Source organism: Podarcis vaucheri, assembly GCF_965113315.1.
Source record: "Podarcis vaucheri genome assembly, chromosome: 1".
NCBI classification, from domain to species: Eukaryota; Metazoa; Chordata; class Lepidosauria; order Squamata; family Lacertidae; genus Podarcis; species Podarcis vaucheri.
In genome coordinates, this window is record NC_138759.1 from 32,858,127 (window position 1) to 32,877,762 (window position 19,636).

General features: G+C 46.5%; 2 protein-coding genes and 1 long non-coding RNA gene across 3 annotated transcripts in view; 1 reads left to right on the forward strand and 2 right to left on the reverse strand.

Moving 5' to 3' along the window:
* Positions 1-7,172, forward strand: part of LTBP2 (latent transforming growth factor beta binding protein 2) — a 151,320-nt gene extending 144,148 nt beyond the window's left edge. The window contains exons 29-34 of the mRNA XM_082231992.1: positions 391-519; positions 765-905; positions 993-1,160; positions 3,015-3,290; positions 4,404-4,556; positions 5,940-7,172. Of these exons, the coding sequence (XP_082088118.1) occupies positions 391-519; positions 765-905; positions 993-1,160; positions 3,015-3,290; positions 4,404-4,556; positions 5,940-6,106 (1,034 nt within the window). The 3' untranslated portion in view covers positions 6,107-7,172. The remainder of the gene's footprint in view (positions 1-390; positions 520-764; positions 906-992; positions 1,161-3,014; positions 3,291-4,403; positions 4,557-5,939) is intronic.
* Positions 1-19,636, reverse strand: part of LOC309538775 — a 247,682-nt gene that overhangs the window by 7,376 nt on the left and 220,670 nt on the right. The gene's annotated exons all lie outside the window — the stretch shown is intronic.
* Positions 7,976-15,831, reverse strand: NPC2 (NPC intracellular cholesterol transporter 2). Its single transcript, XM_082234404.1, has 4 exons — positions 15,656-15,831; positions 10,915-11,022; positions 9,658-9,830; positions 7,976-8,776 (listed from the first exon to the last, which is right to left on the reverse strand). Exons 1-4 carry the CDS (start codon positions 15,732-15,734, stop codon positions 8,690-8,692), a joined length of 447 nt encoding a protein of 148 aa, XP_082090530.1. The 5' UTR covers positions 15,735-15,831; the 3' UTR covers positions 7,976-8,689.

The window sequence follows — 19,636 nt, forward strand, 5'->3', positions numbered from 1 at the left end:
CAAAATGGGAGGTTTTCAAAGAATAGCTGAAAAATAAATATAGTAGTTTCAATTCTGTTGCAGCATTCGAGGAACTGCAAGGTAGATATAAGAAATTAGATATATTAAGAAAACGTTTAATTATGATTAAAGTGGGTATTGGCAATAAGTAATATGAAATCGAAATATGGAATAGATGGGAGGTTGGGTCTTTAGTGTTAACACCAATATATGTTTTATTGTTTGCTAAGAAAATTATGTGTCTATGGTTATTCCTGTGTGTAATTTGGTATTTGTGGGTTTTTCTCCCCTTGCTGTATCAATAAAAATCTTAAAAAAGAAGAGAATAAATAGGTCAGGGTCCCCGTAGGTTTGGTTTCTAGGTCTGATTAAACCTCTCTCTCCCACTAGATGCTGATGAGTGTAAAATGTTTGGCCACGAGGTCTGCCGTAATGGTCACTGTGTGAACGTAGCGCCAGGGTATGCCTGCTTCTGCCGTGCCGGTTTTATCTATGACTCCAGCAAGCTTGAATGCATTGGTGAGAAGTCTCTTTCTAGCTGCTTGATATATTTTCTGTGCTTTGTAGAATTGCCCACACAGTTGTCGGGAACGGTCCCCCCCCCCCCCGTTTTTATTTTAAGCATCACATGGAGTAAGTAAGGTACTCCCTGAAATTCTGTGCACACCTGATCAGGGGAGGGGGGGAATCTTTTTCTGTGTGAGAGGGTCAAAGAGGTCCGTCTTACTGATGTAAACTTTTCTGCTCAACTTCTGTGGCTGCAGATCTAGATGAGTGTGAAAATGAAGACGCCTGTGCAAATGGCAAGTGTCTCAACACAGCTGGTTCCTATCATTGCTTCTGTAGCCTTCCCCTTGTGCTGGATGCGACCCGCAACCGCTGTGTCAACGTTTCCAACAGCGCAGGTGAGTGCAGTTCTGACTACAGTGCAAAATGGTCTCTAAAAGCAGGTTTTGTAGTTCCGATGGCTTTTCTCTTTCTTTCATTGGCAGATGATGAGGATGAACTTGACATTCACTTAGACATCTGCTGGCAGAGTGTCTCCAACTACATCTGCAACGAGCCACTCCTGGGGCAACGAACCACATACACAGAATGCTGCTGCCGCTATGGAGATGCCTGGAGTCAGGACTGTGCACTCTGCCCCCCCAGGTCCTCTGGTGAGAAGGAACAAATCACATGGGATTTCGGGAGGAGCGGGGTGGTGTCTTTCAACAGCTAAGGTCAGGCCTCAGATAAGATTTCCACTGGGCAAATCCACACATGAGCAATTGGATTCACATCACTGACTTGACCCTTCGCAGTATCTCCAATAACTTGAGTCATCATCAGCAATGTTACCGAGAATGTATTACAGTGGTACCTCAGGTTACATACGCTTCAGGTTACATACGCTTCAGGTTACATACGCTTCAGGTTACAGACTCAGCTAACCCAGAAATAGTGCTTCAGGTTAAGAACTTTGCTTCAGGATGAGAACAGAAATCGTGCTCCGGCGGTGCGGCAGCAGCAGGAGGCCCCATTAGCTAAAGTGGTGCTTCAGGTTAAGAACAGTTTCAGGTTAAGTACGGACCTCTGGAACGAATTAAGTACTTAACCCGGGGTACCACTGTATTAATACATTGTTAATAATGTTTAATAATGAATACATCTACTGGTGGCGCTGTGGGTTAAACCACAGAGCCTAGGACTTGCCGATCAGAAGGTCACGGTTCGAATCCCCGCGACGGGGTGAGCTCCCGTTGCTTGGTCCCAGCTCCTGCCAACCTAGCAGTTCAAAAGCACGTCAAAGTGCAAGTAGATAAATAGGTACCACTCCAGCGGGAAGGTAAACGGCGTTTCCGTGTGCTGCTCTGGTTCACCAGAAGTGGCTTAGTCATGCTGGCCACATGACCCGGAAGCTGTACGCCAGCTCTCTTGGCCAATAAAGCAAGATGAGCACTGCAACCCCAGAGTCGTCCGCGACTGGACCTAATGGTCAGGGGTCCCTTTACCTTTACCTTTATCTGTTGAGCTAATCCACACCAAAGACACACTGTGACCTCACAGATATGACTTTGTCCCATATCTATGGGGATCTCTGTTTTCTTCACCAGGGCTGTCTCAGGAGGAGCTTTCAATCCAAAAAATGAAGCTTCCTCCTGGGACCCATGAGAAACCTTTTCCATTGGTAAATCCAAGAAGTACTAAATAATATTTTTTCCAGCTTGACCATCATAAACAAGAGTCACCAAAATCAAAAAGGAAAGGCACATCCCTATACGACTCGCAATACCCTTTTTGCATGTGGTGCAGCTATTTCTGTCTAGTCCAAACTTTAACCTCAACCCCAGCCCACTCGAATGGGATCGTGGTCCTTTGTGCACTGTCCGGCATAGGAACATAGGAAGAGCCTGCTGAATCAGACCATTGGCCCATCTGGTTTAGCATCCTCTTCTCAGAATGGCCAGCCAGATGCTAGTAGCAAAGCCACAAACAGGACCCAAGCAGAAGAGCACCCAGGGATACTGTCTAGCATCCGGAATGGGCTTGATTTGGTTGATTGTGAAGACTTAGTAACTCACTCTTCAGCCATAAAACTTTTGGAGTGACTTACAGTGATTAGCACAGGAATTGTAACAATAAACTCAACATAACACTTATCAGCAACAGCCTTGGTATAAAATAAACAGTGACCATCAGATGTAAAAACACAACATTTTGAAATCGCCTGGGCAAATAAAAATGTTGTCACAGGAGGCTCTTCTTAGGTTCTTAGGCATCAGGCCAAGGGCTCAGATAGTCCAGCATCCTGTTCTCACAGTGGCCAACCAAAGAGCTGGGCAAACCTCATTGGGAAGAACTTTCCATAAATAAGGCACCACCCCAGAAAAGGCCCTGTTCTCCGTCACCATCTGACTCATCTCAAAAGGTAGAGGGACTTGGAGAAAGACCTCCAGAGATTATCGCAATACTTGGGCAGGTGAGATATGGTGGTGTGTTTATCTGCCTCTTTTCTCTGTGTCTCCCTCCAGAGGATTTTGCTCAGCTGTGCAATGTTGCCAGAAGTGAGGCTGAACTCCGAGAAATGCCTGGCTATGAATATGGCCCAACTCAGGAAGACCATCAGTATGGACTCTACAGGCCAGATTTAGAACCCTATTACAACCAGTTGGGTCTTGAGTATGGAGCTCCTGACATCAGCCTCTCAAACAGAGAACCGAGTCATGGATTTGACGGTGATTCGTCCCTGCAAGCAGCACAGCTCCGCCCAGCACAAACGCAGCCTCGCTATGTGCCTGGCCAAATTGGTAAATGCTAAAAGAAAGAAAAATGGTAGAAAATTCGTCTTATACCCAGGGATGAGCTACAGATACATTAGCAGACTGTAGGCAGACATTTGCTCAACTTCATCCTGGAAATTCTTTGAGCTAATCTCTACCCAGGGAATTCACAAAATACCACTATTGTATTTAGCAAAGTGCCGCATATACAGATGTACTGGGTGCCCAAAAAACCTAGGGAGATTCCATGACTGGGTACATAGCCTTCCAACTATAAAATCGTCTTGAGGGCTGAATATCTGCTGGGGCAGCCTCTCAGCTGGAGTTAGCTCCATAGAGCCAAATCTGGGGACACCTATTCAAGCCACTATCTGTGTATCATCATGTCAGGCACTTCATATCTCAAGCAGAGGCCCTGTAATAACTGTCTTCCTGGAGCCGGGTGTGCTAATTCACACAAGGAGGTATGTGTGTGCCTATCACTAGCAGTAAATTGGAAGCACATTCAAATCTCCATTTGAATGGCAGATTTATACCTGGTGTGAATGGGGAAATCTGCTTCCACAGATCCCTGTTGTTAGGTCCCTGTTGTGAGGTGGGATGGACAGAGAGGGCAAAAGGAGGGAGGGAAATCCTCTTCTTTGCTTGACCCCTTACCTACCCTCTTTCTTAGCTCTTAAACTTGTTATTATACTGAATCATAGAATGGTAGAGTTGGAAGAGACTTTGAGCGTCATCTGTCCAACCCTCTGCAATGTAGAAATCTCAACTATACCATACATGACAGATGGCTACCCAACATCTGCTTTAAAAACCTCCAAAGAAGAAGAGTCCACCACTTCCCAAGGGAGTTCATTCCACCGTCAAACAGTTCTTACTGTCAGAAAGTTCTTCCTGATGTTTAGTTGGAGTCGAATGTTTAAAACGAAGGGGAAAGTTTTATTTAATTTATAGTTAAAAGCGGGGTTAATGGGAAAGGAAAAATGCCAGAGCAAAGATTACACAAGTCATGACATCTTTTATCTGGCCCACGTTTGTCTTTAATACATTGACCATGTGTGTGTCCCTTGATGCTCTGTCTTCTGGGTAGACACTAAGAGTCCCTCTCTATACTGGCTTATTGTTCCCTTGTGTCTTCAGGACAACGCTACAGCAGCTTTGAAGGGTTGCGAGCCGAGGAGTGTGGGATCCTGAATGGTTGCGAGAACGGGCGCTGTGTGCGAGTGCAGGAGGGCTACACCTGCGACTGCTTTGATGGCTTCCAGTTAGACTTGATACTCATGGCCTGTGTGGGTAAGTTGCCAGACCTTATAGAAAGGAAGAGCTGGTATACATTAGCAGCTGAAAGACTAACCTTTGATTTTCAGGAATTGCCTTAAATGAAACCATAGGTTCTTGGGCAAGTGGAGAGCAGAAGTAAAGAGAAACATGAGTCATTTGGGCAAAGCCTGCCTGCCCAGGAACTTCTTATTTTGTTTAAGGTGTGGGGCAGAACTGGCTTACAAACTGGGCTTTGCTTTCTCAGAGAAATGGGGATAGCGGCAATTTTTTCTTCTTCAACCTGATTATTACCTCAGCACCTATAAGCAGACTTCATGGCTATAACATCCAACCATTTATTTTGTTGGTTGCTTTATTTGCCCACGGCAACCCAAAGCAACTTACAACCATTTTATTGTTTTACCCCATCCAACCAGGCTCAAACTGGTGTAACATCTTGTCTGATGAAGAATTCTGGATACAGTGGTACCTCGCAAGACGAATGCCTCGCAAGACAAAAAACTCGCTAGACGAAGGGTTTTTTGTTTTTTGAGCTGCTTCGCAAGACGATTTTCCCTATGGGCTTGCTTCGCAAGACGGAAACGTCTTGCAAGTTTGTTTCCTTTTTCTTAACACCGTTAATACAGTTGCGACTTGACTTCGAGGAGCAACTCATAGAACGTGGTGTGGTAGCCTTTTTTGAGGTTTTTAAAGACTTTGGTGATTTTTGAAGCTTTTCCAAAACTTCCCCGACACCGTGCTTCGCAAGACGAAAAAAAATCGCAAGACGACAAAACTCGCGGAACGAATTAATTTCGTCTTGCGAGGCACCGCTGTAATTTGAAACATGCCACATCTTCGAGACTTTAGCTTTGTCTTTATAAAGAAGTTGCCCAATTATGGACTTTGGTGTGTTTTCCCCCTTTAGGCACCAGCCCAGATACCCTTGTTTTTTTAATAGATTTGAATAAGAATCTGATAATACACATACAAAACACTGAACCATGGCCTTTGCTGCCATCAGCCACAGCCAGCATGGGTCAAAGGCCAGGTATAATGGAAGTCATAGTTCAGCTACATCTCTGATCATCACTGGCCATGCTGGCTGTCCTTTGTGGGACTTGGGGTCCGCCCAACATCTGGAGGGCCACAGATTGCCCACTCTGGCTTTCAATATTTTTTATCCATTGGCTCTTACACCCACAGCATTTGCCCCCCAGCTCCCTCTGGCCCAACAGGAAGCCATGCTTGTATGCAAATAATACATGTGTAGAACAGAATCTGGGACTCAAATGTGGGTGTTTTTATATGCACTCAGCATATTGTTTAAGCCTGGTCTTGTTACCAAAAGGGAGTAAGAGAAAACCTCTGCACTGCTGGGCCTAATGGATGCACTGTTTTTCTCTCCCCCATCAGATGTTAATGAGTGCGGGGAAGCCAATGCCTCTATGACCCTGTGTGAAGGCAGCACTTGCGAGAACACAGAAGGCTCCTACCGCTGCAACTGCTTGCCTGGTTACGTAGCTTTAGCTGAGCCCCACCACTGCGTGCCAGGGACAGCTCAGAATGCAGAGGCCGCGTGACCCAAAAAGCGGCCATGGAAACCCCACCGGACATTTGCTATGAGAACTGTAGGTCTGCTCAGCCAGAAAAGAAACAGCTTTAAAAACCCGTCGATTGTTTCCCAAAGGACAAAAACCTCATTGGGCTCAACTCACAGGGACAAAGGCCAGTGAGAAGCTCCAGAGTTCCTTCGTCTCTCTTGCTGGCCTGCTCAGCCCAAGCTTCCTGCTTCAGCTGTGGTGCAAACACTCAGGTCCCAGTTGCTTCATCGTGTCCTGTTTTATAGGTTGTAATCCTCATTTCTATCAACACCCTTGGCCTCCAAATACTAACTTGCATTGCGTGGGTCACGAGTATGTTCATCCCCATTCACCTATTTTGCCCTCCAGTTCATATCATGAAGCTGCAGAATTTCATGCCATGGGAATCACTCTAACACGGCCTCATCCACATGACAAGTATTCGTTTCCCTCTCCCCCCTCCACAGGTTCACATTGTGTAGGGTCTTTCTTAACTTACTGCAAAACCACTCCAATGCAATTTTACTCATACTCGTTACTGTGGGATTCCCAAGTCACTCTGTCATGGTTGGCAAAAGGACAGTAAGGCGCAGGACTCTTCCAGCTGTGTGTGTTAAATGGGCAGCAACCCCCAGCAACACAGGTATCGCTTGGACTCTGTAGATTTCCCACAGGGAATGAAAAACATTCTTCAGTCCATGGGTGTCACAAACATTGCGGCTTCTCCTGTCCAAGTCTGTCTAACCCTGTCCCAAAGCCCCCCTCACTAGCAAGAAAAGCGACAGAGTCTTTTGTACCCGAGCCAGGAAAAAGGGGTGGTCATGTTCAACGTGTATGGATTCTATTTATACAGTCTGGCACAGATTGGATGCTGCCTCTCTTTATTCATCCAAACAATGGGCACCCACCCCTGCACTTCCTATGGCTGCTGGAGTATTGGCTCGGAGGGGGGACGACATGGGGACGACTACAGCTCTTTAGTTCTGAGAAGTTTTCTTTGTGGTGCTTTTCTATTGGGAAAAATTCAACATGATGTTAAAATAAATGGTTTTTATATTGTGCCTTACAGCTTTTAGGCTGGAGCTGGTCATGAATGTTTCTGCCTTTATCCTTTCCCAAGCTTGGCACCAGAAGCCGCTGCAAAGAGTTAGCTAAAAGCCAAGTGGGTAGGGTAAAAAAGAGAAGAGCTGGTTTGTAAACTGGATTTTAGGCCTGCCATTCCCAAACAGTGGTATGTGGTCCACAGGGTTTTTTTAAGGTCGTCCGCAGGCATGGCTGAAGATTGCTGGAACAGCTGCTCTGTCATTCCTAGATACGAAGTGAGCAGGCCATTCACAGGAGGCACATCCATTGAATTAAATATTAATACTGATTTTTAATTGCCTTTTTATTGCTTTTATATTTTACTGTGTTACAAGTGGATTTCTATGCAAACAAAAAAGTCAATAAAAGACACTTAAAAATCATACTGCACTTAGTGCAGCACAAGCAGGCACTGGCTGGGAGCATCCCCTTCCAACCACACTGTTTGCAGACCTGGGAAGTCTCTATATGCAATGTCCTTGAAACAGCATATGATTAAGGCCAGGAAGAGAGCTAAACAAAAACTAACTGCACAAGAGATTCTCTGCAAATTCTTCCAGCACTTAATTCACCCAGTAGAGAGCAAAATGTTAGGATGCAATCTTACTTTGAGAGTAAGCTCCACTGATCTTATTGCCTTCCTCTGAGTAGGCGTGTATCACTTTCAGTCAACCCAGTTAAACCCAGCCCATGTAACACTTTAAAATGACAGGTGTGCAATGCCAGGACATAATTAGCTCCCATTCAGAAAACGCATCGCCATCCCCTAAACAAGACAGGCAGGCATTTTCATTATAAGTGTTTATTAAAAGAAAGTTATAAAAAGAGGCTGGGTTTGGAGAGCATCTCCCCCAGCAACTCTAGGCGAGTTACAAGATAGTGCAAAATGGTTAATACAAATGATCTCTACACAGAGACCAAATGCCATTTGGTTTGGCATCTGTTGAGAGGAAAGTTTTCCTTTTCTGCAGCAAGCAGCCACAGAAGGTGGCTGCTCAATCTTCTGGCTCCAGATGATAAATGCAGATCCAAGGAAAGTTTCGGTAAAGGGGCAGGGAACTTGCGTGGTGGGTGGGAAGCAGATGGAAGCCTGCGGCCAGCTTCTGACCAGGAGAGGCACTGAAGTACTGACAAACAGCAATAATCTTGATGTTTGCTGACCCGCTTTTGTTTCAGAAAGTCTTTCTCATGATTCACATCCTATTTCAAGCAGTTAGGATCCACCACAGATCTTTTCCACCAATGGTTACAAGAACCTTTGCCATGAGCTACAGCAAAACTTATGAAAGCCCCCGTCTCTCTTGGATAGATTCATTCTGACCACTGACCTCCTGCTGCATCCCTAAATTGGCTCTGGGGGAAAGAGGAGTAATTGTTGCACAGATGCTACAGGAACTGAAAGAAGAAATGCCTTGTATAGCAAAGCACTTGTTTCCTCTCTATACCCAATTCTCTCTTTTCCCTCCCCCATGAAGCCCTAAGGAGCTAAGCTGGGTTTCCTTAGCTGGAGATCTGGACCGGAATCTTCCAACAGAACATCAGCTGTCCATCATCATCAACCAGCTCCCACTTGACAACAAGTTTTAGCTGTGGGGGGAAAACAGAGAAAAGAAGTGAGAAGGGGTTGGTATTCAGATTTATTTTAGGAGGCATGATATTAAAAATGATGCACTCTGACTAGTCTCGGATTAAGATGGGTTCAAACCCTTTTCTCATCTATGCTGAAATCTGGGAACCCCAGAGAATAAATTTTACAGTGGTACCTCGGGCTCCATACGCTTCAGGTTATAGACTCCGCTAACCCAGATATAGTGCTTCAGGTTAAGAACTTTGCTTCAGGATGAGAACAGAAATCGTGCTCTGGCAGCGCGGCGACAGCAGGAAGCCCCATTAGCTAAAGTGGTGCTTCAGGTTAAGAACAGTTTCAGGTTAAGAATGGACCTCCGGAACGAATTAAGTACTTAATCCGAGGTACCACTGTACTGCTATAGAATACATACTGTACATTTTCTTCCATATGACCCTCAACACACAATCAGGACACTATGCCTATTAAGAAAGAGATTGCTGCAGGTAGGGCCCAGACATGTGACTGAATATTTCTTCATACAAAAGCATTTCCCTGCACACAGAAAGCTAAATAGTAAGGGAAAGGGTCTAGTAGAGCCTTTGCCCTGATCTGCTAATTTTTTGGATGGATGAAAAGAGTTCCCCACCCATGGGGGAACTTTCCATCATGGCAAACCTAACCCCTGTAGTCTGGAGTGGTCTTATCCAAACTTGGGTTTATTGCCTTGTGTGAACATCCCCCTTGCTATCCTGCTCTCTCTCTGATTTGGCAAGGGGCAGCCAGATGGTGATGATCTGAGTTGCTCCATCACCTCCTGTGAGCACCTTATATCATTAACGTGTTAAAGGGATATGAAAGGCAGTTGTAAATATTGGGATCAGCTTGGTAAGACACTCACAGATGGATACTCGCTCTTTACTGGTAGTTTGTTCAGGTAGTTGTAGGTGTGGTCCTTCTGGATGGGGCAAATGATTCCACTCTTGCACCCATCAGGCTGATCAAGTGGGAAGGGGACGTCCATGCGAAGCATTTCTCCATATACTTTAGCTTGGCTGCCGTTGCTCACAGTCTCTGCACGTGAAGAAACGGGTTGAGAAAACAAGAACTAAGGAGGGAGCTTTATACTGGGTGGGGCTAGGAATGGTGGCTCCCAGGACCGCATGCAACAAATGGAAGTGCTCTCACTGTTTCATGTCAAAACTACAGTGCGTTACAGATGTTCTTCAACTGCCCTGCGACATTCCCCTGATTGCTGCGTGGCAAGTGGGGAGCGGGGGACATGAGGCTTCCCTCACCAGCTAAGAGTCTTCAGTTCCCACCTCTGAGATTATACAAAAACACATCCATTAATGGAAACAAAGACATGAAGACTAAGTGCATGCAATTATCTATATATATTTCTCTTTTGCAGCATGTACATGTGCTGAAAAGCCATAGCCAATTACAACTTTCCAAATGTATACAGGCAGCAAGCAGGATTTCACTGTGATTATCACATACCAATATATACGTGTAGTTTTTTCCTGCACTGAAATGTTTTCCATGTGAGACACTCCAAACAGCAGAAGCATCCTCATTTTGAATGCTGAACACAATACTCTTAAAAGGTTTCAGTCCCATAGATCAGGACTGGGGAACCTTTTTGACTCGGCACACCAGATCGTTATCAGATCCTAACCTTGTGGGCCAACTCTGACAGCAGGCAGGGCAACCCAGGTGTCAACAATGTGATATCAGATGATTGGCATGTGGGCTGTTCCAACCATCCATCAAAGCCCCTTGCGCATCGCTTCACAAGCACCTGACCCAGCTTGGCATTTACCAACCCCATGTTCAGCAATTGGGAAGTGTCAGGGATCAACACTGCCAATCCTGCAGGTCTCAAGTCATTGCCCATTGGGCCTTCAGCCCTCTTTCTGCAGGGATCAGCTGCGCAAACAAGTTACTGATCCAATTGTGCCTCTACCTGCTCCACAGCTGACATAGCATATGATCTAAGGTATGGGGAAGAAAAAAGTGGGAGTGATGTGGAGAGAACAGCCTTGCGGACCAAATTGGGACTCAAGCCAAATTTGGCCTGCAGGCCAGAGATACCCCACCCCTGCCATAGTTATCACTGCCTCAAGGAAGCTAGAGATCAACAGGCTATACTTACTGCTAGCAAACGTGACATTGACGCTGTAAGCCTCTCCTTTGTGGAGAACACAAGGTTGTGCAGGGCAAGGACTCACATTGACCTCCACAATGCTTCCATCTTTAGAACCTGTGAGGGAAACACAGTCATCAGTTCCATGTCCTCGCCAGACAGGATGGTAATCTTGGATACAACACTATGCATAGCTATCATGGGTCCAGGTTTGCAGTATCATACAAGAGCCCATAAACAATTACACTCTGGAATGAAATGGAATAAATACCAGTGAATGTGTCTCCCTTCTGCACAGTGGTTAGTACTGACAAGCCCAACATACTCATAAAAAGCATTTAAGTGTGACTCAGCCCTGGAAAAATGACTTCTATCCTCACATGACTTGTGATACATCAAACTTTCATAACAGTTTCACGTAGTTTGCTGAGATACACATGCAGCTGTGGAAGGACGTTGTGGTCTCATAAAACTGCTGAATCTGAGTTTAAATTGCCAGTGACCTGAAAAGCCTGCCTGTCCAATAATGGGGCCATATAGAATAGTTTCAATAACAGTATGTCTGCTCACAAGTAAACTGTACACAGTTCAGTTCGATTTATGGCCCGTTAAGTGCATTTTAGACAGGAGCCTTATAGTCCCATCCTATACATGTTAACTCAGAAATTAATCTCATTGAGTCCAATGCTGCCTAAGCCCAGGAACATGTGCACATGATTGCACTGTTCAAATAAACTCTGAAACCAGCAGAAAAAGAAAGCAGCCTCTTGGACACTGGAAAGGCCCATATATAATTTCCTGTGGTATTAGGCACAACATGTGCTATTCTGGGGGATTCTTCTTACCACCACCACCTGCAAAAGCCAATTTCAGGGGTTGCGCACCAATGCACAGCCAGAAGTGCATGCACAGGGCTTTCACTGACAGGGCTCGTTAGGTGAACCCTGCCCCATAGATCGATCCTGCATTAAAACATGGCAATGCTGTAAAACTGGGCAATATCAGATTGCATTCCAATTGCTTTGCCCAGCAGTAGAGGAAACCCACTTTCTTCCGATACATTTAAGATACATTCTAGTAGGGCTTCCGATACTGTTAAGATTCATGTTTCCCAAAAGATATAAGGTCAGACCAATTTGAGATACAGTAAGATTGGGCAACAGTAGTAAAATGAATATAGAACAAAATCCAATTAACACCTATGTTTTAAAGCTTTATTTTTTAAAAAAAGTATGAAAGACATGAACTGAGCCAATCTGCTGTATGTTGTTGGAGGCTCCAGCTCTCAATTGGTGAACACACATGAATTTGCATTATATTATTTTAGGCACACCTGCCTAAACATTTTATGCCTGGTTAAGGTGGCATGACTAATCCCACTCACCACCAGCGGGGTTTCGTGGAGAAGTGCAGCCATCATGGCAGCCACATAAGAGGGTGGTGGTGGGGAGAGCAGGACGATCAGGTCTGGATCAAACCCCATGCCCTCCATCAGATGACAGCAAGACAAGCTCAGGATCCAGAAGACCCCAGGATGGCTCAGCCCTGCCCCACCTTCCCACACCCTCAGAACTCACATTCAACAGGTGGAGGGGAGAGGGCAGTTCAGCAGCTCTGCCCCCACTCAGTTCAAACCCCATACAGCCCATCGCAAAGGGAATTGAATTGCTCTGTACATCTACATAGTTTACCTCCCAATTAGGGCTTGTCCATGGGGTAGGTATCTGAAGAACTTATCTGGGGTATCTTTTGGAGCTCTGCAAGGGTGCCTGGTGGCTTAGGAGTGATCCTAAGCCACCAGGCACCCTTGCAGAGCTCCAAAAGGCTGCACTGGCAGCCACACAAGGTTTGCGTGGCTTCTTGCTCTGTTATTGCTTCCCACACTGCCAGTTTTGTATCAAGAGCAACAAAGTGGTTAACCTTCAAACCTCAATAGGACCATATAGCTTCTGAGTGAGCAGAAGTTTCCTTTTAGCCCAGCCATCAACCTCTGCGCCATGGCTTCTTGGGCTTGCTACCAAGCCCCAAGCCGCTGCCAGCTTCTGAAGGGTGTGGAGAGCAGCAACAGGAGTAACTGCTGGTCCCTGTTGAGGGAAGGGCCATAGTTCAGTGGTAAGAGCATCTGCCGCTGCCCTTACCAGGCTTGATCTCCTGCATACTCAGGTAAGGATGAGAAAAGACTCCTGTCTGAAATCCTGGACAGTTGCTGTCGGTCAGTGTAAGACAATACTGAGAGATGCTCTACCTCAGTACAAGGCATGTTACGTTGCCAGGTGATGTTCCCCGGCTTACCACTCCACTGTGCCTTATCAAAGCAGCCTGTAGTAAAACTAGTTGCTGACCAGTGGTCTAAGGCTGTAACTAGATATGATGGCACACCTGCTGTTTCCTTACAAAGTGGGGAAGTGAGAGGAATATTAATAGTGCACTGTGGACTCATTGGGGAGGGGAACTGAACTTCCTACTTTCCTCATTGAAAGGACTTCTCCCCAGCTGTTTAGCACCCAGCAGATGTTAACTCTGACTGAGAACACTCAGAGCAAACCATCTGGAGAGAAGTAATTTAATGGAGGACATCTGAAGGCAGCCCTGTTTAGGGAAGTTTTTAATATTTAATGCTGTACTGTTTTAAACATTTGATTGGAAGCCGCCCAGAGTGGCTGGGGAAACTTAGCCAGATGGGCGGGGTATAAATAATAAATTTATTATTAGTATTATTATTATTATTGAGGAAAGGCTAGGCTACCACCTGTTCCTGCTACTTTCATCTCTTCCACATCAACCCACACACACATTATAGGACCACCGGCCCCAGGGATGCGGACTTATAAAAAATATTGGGGGGGGGGGGCGGGAAAGCTCATGAATAATAAATAAGCTCATGAATATGCAAATAAAGTGGCGCCGCCTCCTCATGAGCGAATAGGGGAGAGCGTGCTGCGCCTATTAATCAGCTCCGAAGGAAATTGGGTGGAGCTTTTGCTCGGGAGGGAGGGCAGGAGGCATGCAGCCCGACCCTGTGCATTTTGGGCTGGGGGAGGGGCGGCGATGGCGCTCTGCTGGAGGGGCGCTGGAGATTATTGGGAGGGCGGAGCCCCCCCAAACGAATTTTTGAGGGGGCTCGGGCCCCCTCAAGCCCCATGGAGTTGGCGCCTATGACCGGCCCTCCAGATTTTGCTGAACTATAACTCACATCAGCTCCAGCAAATATGGGAGTTGTAATTCACCACTTGGAGGGCTAAAGGTTCGTCACACCTCTTACAGAAGAGTGAGGGCAACCCAGTTCTGGCCTTCACATCTAAATTTCATGAGGGCCAAAATGGAACTGGTGGTTGCTAGCTGGATTTTTATTTGCCCTCAAACAAGGAACAGCCTATGCCACTCAGCTTCCATGTGACACTGGCTAGCCTTCTGACATATGTCATTCCCTCCTCTCGCCATACCTTCCAGAAGCTGGCACCGGCTTCCAGCAGCTGATCCTGTAGCAGGCACAACAAGCCATGGTATACAGACTGTTTCAAGCAGTCTGTGTGACCAAAGCAATGTGTAGGCTGGGCTGATTGTTATGCAGAACAACATGATCAAAAGCGGAACATTCCAGACTCAAAGGAGCCCTCAGCACCACCTATGAAATTGTCCTTCTGGAAGAAGGGAAAGAGTAAGCAATGTGTGGGATGGGCTCCTGTTGTAGGAGGAGGAAAATGCAGCAGCAGCAGATATATAAACCTGTTGGGAGAGATAAGTTTTCCTCTGACAGAGCACTCTTTTTCTCCAGACTGGGCTCCCTGATTATTATTATTATTATTATTATTATTATTATTATTATTATTATTATTAATATTAATATTCTACCCATCTGGTGAGTTGCCCCAGCCACTCTAGGCAGTTCCCAACACATATGAAAACATAATAAAACATCAAATATTAAAAACTTCCTGGTACAGGGCTGCCTTCAGATGTCTTCTTAAAGTCAGATAATTATTTCCTTGACATCTGATGGGAAGGTGCCACTACCAAGAAGGCCCTCTGCCTGGTTCCCTGAAACTTCTCTCAGTGAAAGAATCATCAGAAGGCCCGCAGAGGTGGCCCTCTGTCTGGGCTGAACAATGTGGGTGGAGACACTTCTTTAGGTATACAGGGCCAAGGCTGTTTAGGGCTTTAAAGGTCAGCACCAACACTTTGAACTGTGCTCAGAAACGTACTGGGAACCAGTGAAGATCCTTTAGGATCTCTACAGCAGCTCCCAGTCACCAATCCAGCTGCTGCATTCTGGTGTCGTTTCCGAGTCACCTTCAAAGGTAGCCCCAAGTAGAGTGCATTGCAGTAGTCTAAGCAGGAGAAAAGCAGTGCATGTACCACCCTGGCGAGATAGTGCACTGCCAGACTTCCGCCCTCCTGAACGTGGCATCGCTGCTCCTTGGTGACAGCTGTCTAACCTGACAGAAGCAGGACGTCCCACCAACACCCACCTCTCTACCTTCCCCGTGCCTTGGCGGGCAGAGAGTGCAATGCAAAAACAGCAGCAGCAGCGTGCGACCCGCCGGAGGCGAACTCGCCTCTCTGGAGAGTCCCAGGCTCCGTTAGGAAGACGGCGCGCATGTTTTGCAAAGCAGGAAGTGCCGCCCAGAGACGCGGACAAGCCTCTCAAGTCACTACGGAACGCAATCGAAGTGTTAGACGCCGCGTTTTAAAGGGGCAGGAGGGAAGGCAAGAGCGCCTTGGCGGGGGAAGGACCCGTCGGGCGACTCACCGCAGTCCACGAACTTGAGGGGCTCGGCCAGCACCGCGGAGCCGGCGGCCAGGAGCAGGAGCAGCGTCGTCGCCAGCATCGTCTCGTCTCGTCTCGTCCGCTCTCGCGCCGCCCCCAAGAAACTTCTCCCGGCCGGCTGCGGAGCGGAGGCTAAAGTACCAGCCTGCGCCTCTGCGGCGGCGTCACATGAGAGCGGTCACCTGACGGGGACGGGCCCACCTCGCGCACCGCCCTCGCCTGGCTGGCGCCTCGCCGAGAGTGGAGGGGCGCCAAGCGGCAGCAGAGCGCCTCCAGCCGCCGCCACCAAAGCCCCGAGCCTGCTGCAAGAGAGCCGGGCGGGGAGCCAAGCAACCCGCCATTCGCTCGGCCCTGGCTGCCCCTGTAACCTAGCTGGGCATTGGCTTACAACAGGGAACCCGGGTTCCTCCAGGAGCCTCAGGACTCCAGCTCCCATCATCCTTGCCAATCGGCTCTGATCGTGGGGGCTGATGGGAGTTGGAGTCCAACCACCCCCTTCCCCCGTCGTAGAGAAAAGCCTCCGCTTCGAGCAACAGGCGTTGCTTTCAAGCGCACCTGTTTGGCAGGAAGCTCCGCTGAAACTTTCCCAGGTGAATGTTGAATTATAGGATTTGTATAGTTGGAAGGGACCACAAGGATCATGTAATCCAACCCCCGGAAATGCAGGAATCTCTTTGCCCAACATGGGGCTCGAACCCACGACTTTGAGATTAAGTGCCTCATACTCTAGAACAGGCATCCCCAAACTCGCCCCTCCCCCCCCCCCGATGTATCGGGACTACAACTCGCATCATTCCTAGCTAACAGGACCAGTGGTAATGATGGGAATTGTAGTCCGAAAACATCTGGAGGACCAAATTTGGGGATGCCTGCTCTAGAATAACACTGCTTTTCCTGCTTTCGCCTGGTTGCTTCAGGGCTACAGGAGTCGCTGGAAAGCGCAGGAACCAAATGGATTGTGGGTGGAGAGCCTTGCAGCAGTCGCACAACGCGCAGAAATTCATTTTGGCAGTGATTCATTATATCCACTCAATAATGTGTACGTGGCGAAAAGTGTGAGAAAGAAGACATGGGGAAAGGGGGGGGGGAGAGGTGTCTGCCGCCTCTACCCTGTTGGCACCCACACCTACTCCTGCTTCTAAACGGGCAGAAGGCCAAGAAGCTGAAAAGTTGTTCTCAGCGGGTTGCGAAACATAATGTTGCACAACACATAGCTGCTGACCCAAGTTACACGTTATGGAGGAGTGACGGAACAGAAATAAACCCTCAGTTGCTCTGAGCCAATGCAGACTGCACCATTCTGGTGCCCTCCAGTGTTTTGGCCTACACAGCTGTGCTTGCTAGGACTGATGGGAGTTGATATTGAAAACACCTTGGAGGGCATCAGGTTAGTGGAGGCTGAGGCTGAGCTAGTGTGTGAGAAATACCCCATAAAGCAATTTCAATCCCAATGGAAATATAGTTGGTTTAGGTCAGCATGATAAAAGCCCCTGCGCTGCCATATTTATATATTTAAGAATATATTTTGCCTGCCCTACACCAAAAGATCTCAGGGTGGGTCTCTGAATTTAAAACAACAGTAATACATCCCCATTTAAAAAAAAACACAGGTAAAAATACACATTTAAAATCACAACGTAAAACCTAGCAGCGGACTAATGGCAACACCGTGCATAACTAGGTTGCTTGAATCCAAACAAAGTCTGAACCTGCTCCCCTATCTGGTTCACCTGCTGTATTGTCTTCATTCCACATTGTGGCCTGCAAGAGGGAGTAATGGGGGATGTTTGTAATGTATTCCCCCCATGGTTTTAATTGAACGTATGAGTTAGTTAGTTAGTTAGTTAGTTGGTTGGTTGGTTGTTGTTCTGTTTCTGTAAAGATGCTTTGAGTTGCTTGCAGCAAGAAACAAGTGTTTAATAAATTGAAATGATGATGATGATGATGATGATGATGATGGACATACAGGCCACAATTGTGCCATGTTATGCCACTTCATTGGGAATAGCAATACTCCCCATGACTAGCATTTGCTGAACCTTCCAAGCCCATCAGAGCCACCAAAGGCAGAGCAAACATCTATCCAAGATGTAAGGGTAAGTGAGGGCTAGAGAGAATTTTCTAGTTCTAAAGACAGAAATGGATGGCTTTAGAGCTGGTGACCTGTCACTCAACTAAAGGAAACCCATAGGAAAAGGCTATATGGCTACTAATTTGCCATCACCTATACCCATAGCAGTGCACAGCTGCTTATGAGTGATGTGATTTCAGTTCCGGTCCATCCTGAACTACAACTACTGGGTTTGGGCCACATAGTGCTCATGCGAGAGCTGCCACCTCCACTGCAATGCATTGGTTAACCTCCCTTCCGTTGACTCAGTCTTAAACCATTAAGACGTTATGTAGCTCAACTGAAGTTAAGGAAACTATGCCATATGTCATTTGAAGACTGTTGCTTCTGGAAACCCTTTAGCCTAGTTTTCAAGGTCAGAAACACTCCCTTGTTTGGACAGAGCAACAACTTTATGTCTTGTCTTTATCACAGAACTGATAACCAGCTAACTTGAAATGTTTCTCCTGTCCAATGTCAGATCACCAAAAATAATAATAATAAGAGAATCTAGCAGCAGCAAAATTTAAACTTTACCTCAGTTTGCTTGTGCAGTGCATCCCTTTCACTTACATAGAGGGAGCTCAAGGCATGTTCTGAAGATGGAAAAGGATTAACAGAAAAGAGTTGAGGGTGCAGTTGCTGAGAATGGTAGGGTGAGTTCACTGAGTTATGACATAATTCAGTGGCAGATTACCCATGGTGACAACTGGCTTTAGAGAGAGTAAGGGCTCGTCCACACTTCTGCTTCCCTTGCCTCTTTCCCCCCACTGTTTACTGCTGAATCGGAACAAATGTCAGTTTTTCTGCAGATTGATCTTTGTTCTGATTCAGTGGTAAATGGTGGAGTCTCCCAGGGAAAGTGGAGGGACAAACAAAAAAACTGCTCGGACCTGTGCCTAGGAAGCATGGGACAAGTCGAAAACCTTTTGGACTCAGGTTTTCTAATCATGGGGCAAGCAGAAGTGTGGACAAACCTTTACTCAGCACAATAGGGACCAACTACTGATTATTGCTGGAAATATAAGAGAGAGAGACATACTGTAGGCAAGGACGGGGAACCTGCAGCCCTCCAGATTTTGTGCTGCAACTCCCATCATCCTTGGCGATTGCCTATGTCAGGCATGTACAAAGTCCATTTTGGGGGCCTAATTCGGCCTGCCGGTTGGCTTAATCTGGCCTCTGTGGCAGTTTATTTCCTGGAGTAAAATCCTAAAAAACCCATAACAACTCTAATCCTAAAAGCAGCTCAACAACCTGGGGGTAAAATAATAAAAAGCTCAACAACTTCAATCCTTCAACAACTTTGGTTGGCCCTCTGGTCGGCCCCCATGGCCCTTCACTTCATCAAATCTGGCCCTCTTTGAAAAAAGTTTGGACACCACTGGTGCTGTCTGAAACTGATGGGAGTTCAAGCCTTGCAACATCTGGAGGGCTACAGGTTCCCTATCCCTGCTATAGAGCAATAGACTGTACAAAGTTACTTTTTTAAACCTCACTTGCATTTACACAAATTATCACTAAGGCAGAAATCTTATGCATATATACTGGGGATATGCCCAGTTGAAAGGAAAGGGAGAGGATTCTTTACAAGTGCATGCACAAGCTCGCTCTGAAACTAATGCGAGTTGAAATGGGACATAGGCATGCCTACTTTTTTTTGGTATACGTGTACAGTAAACCTCTGGAACAGTGATTGCATTGTGCCTTTGTAATAATAATAATAATAATAATAATAATAATAATAATAATAATAATAATTTTTTATTTATACCCCGCCCTCCCCAGCCAAGGCCGGGCTCAGAGCGGCTTACAAGCAATAATAAAAACAAGATGAATGATTACAACTTAAA

What these genes read in the sequence shown, in the direction of transcription:
- NPC2 (XM_082234404.1), bottom strand. Translation starts at nt 15,734, where the DNA reads ATGCTGGCGACGACGCTGCTCCTGCTCCTGGCCGCCGGCTCCGCGGTG. An exon ending in CCTCAAGTTCGTGGACTGCG is followed by an intron (nt 11,023 to 15,655) that starts GTGAGTCGCCCG and finishes TTTCCCTCACAG; the next exon opens with GTTCTAAAGATGGAAGCATT. An exon ending in TAAAGAGCGAGTATCCATCT is followed by an intron (nt 8,777 to 9,657) that starts GTGAGTGTCTTA and finishes TTCCCCCCACAG; the next exon opens with CTAAAACTTGTTGTCAAGTG.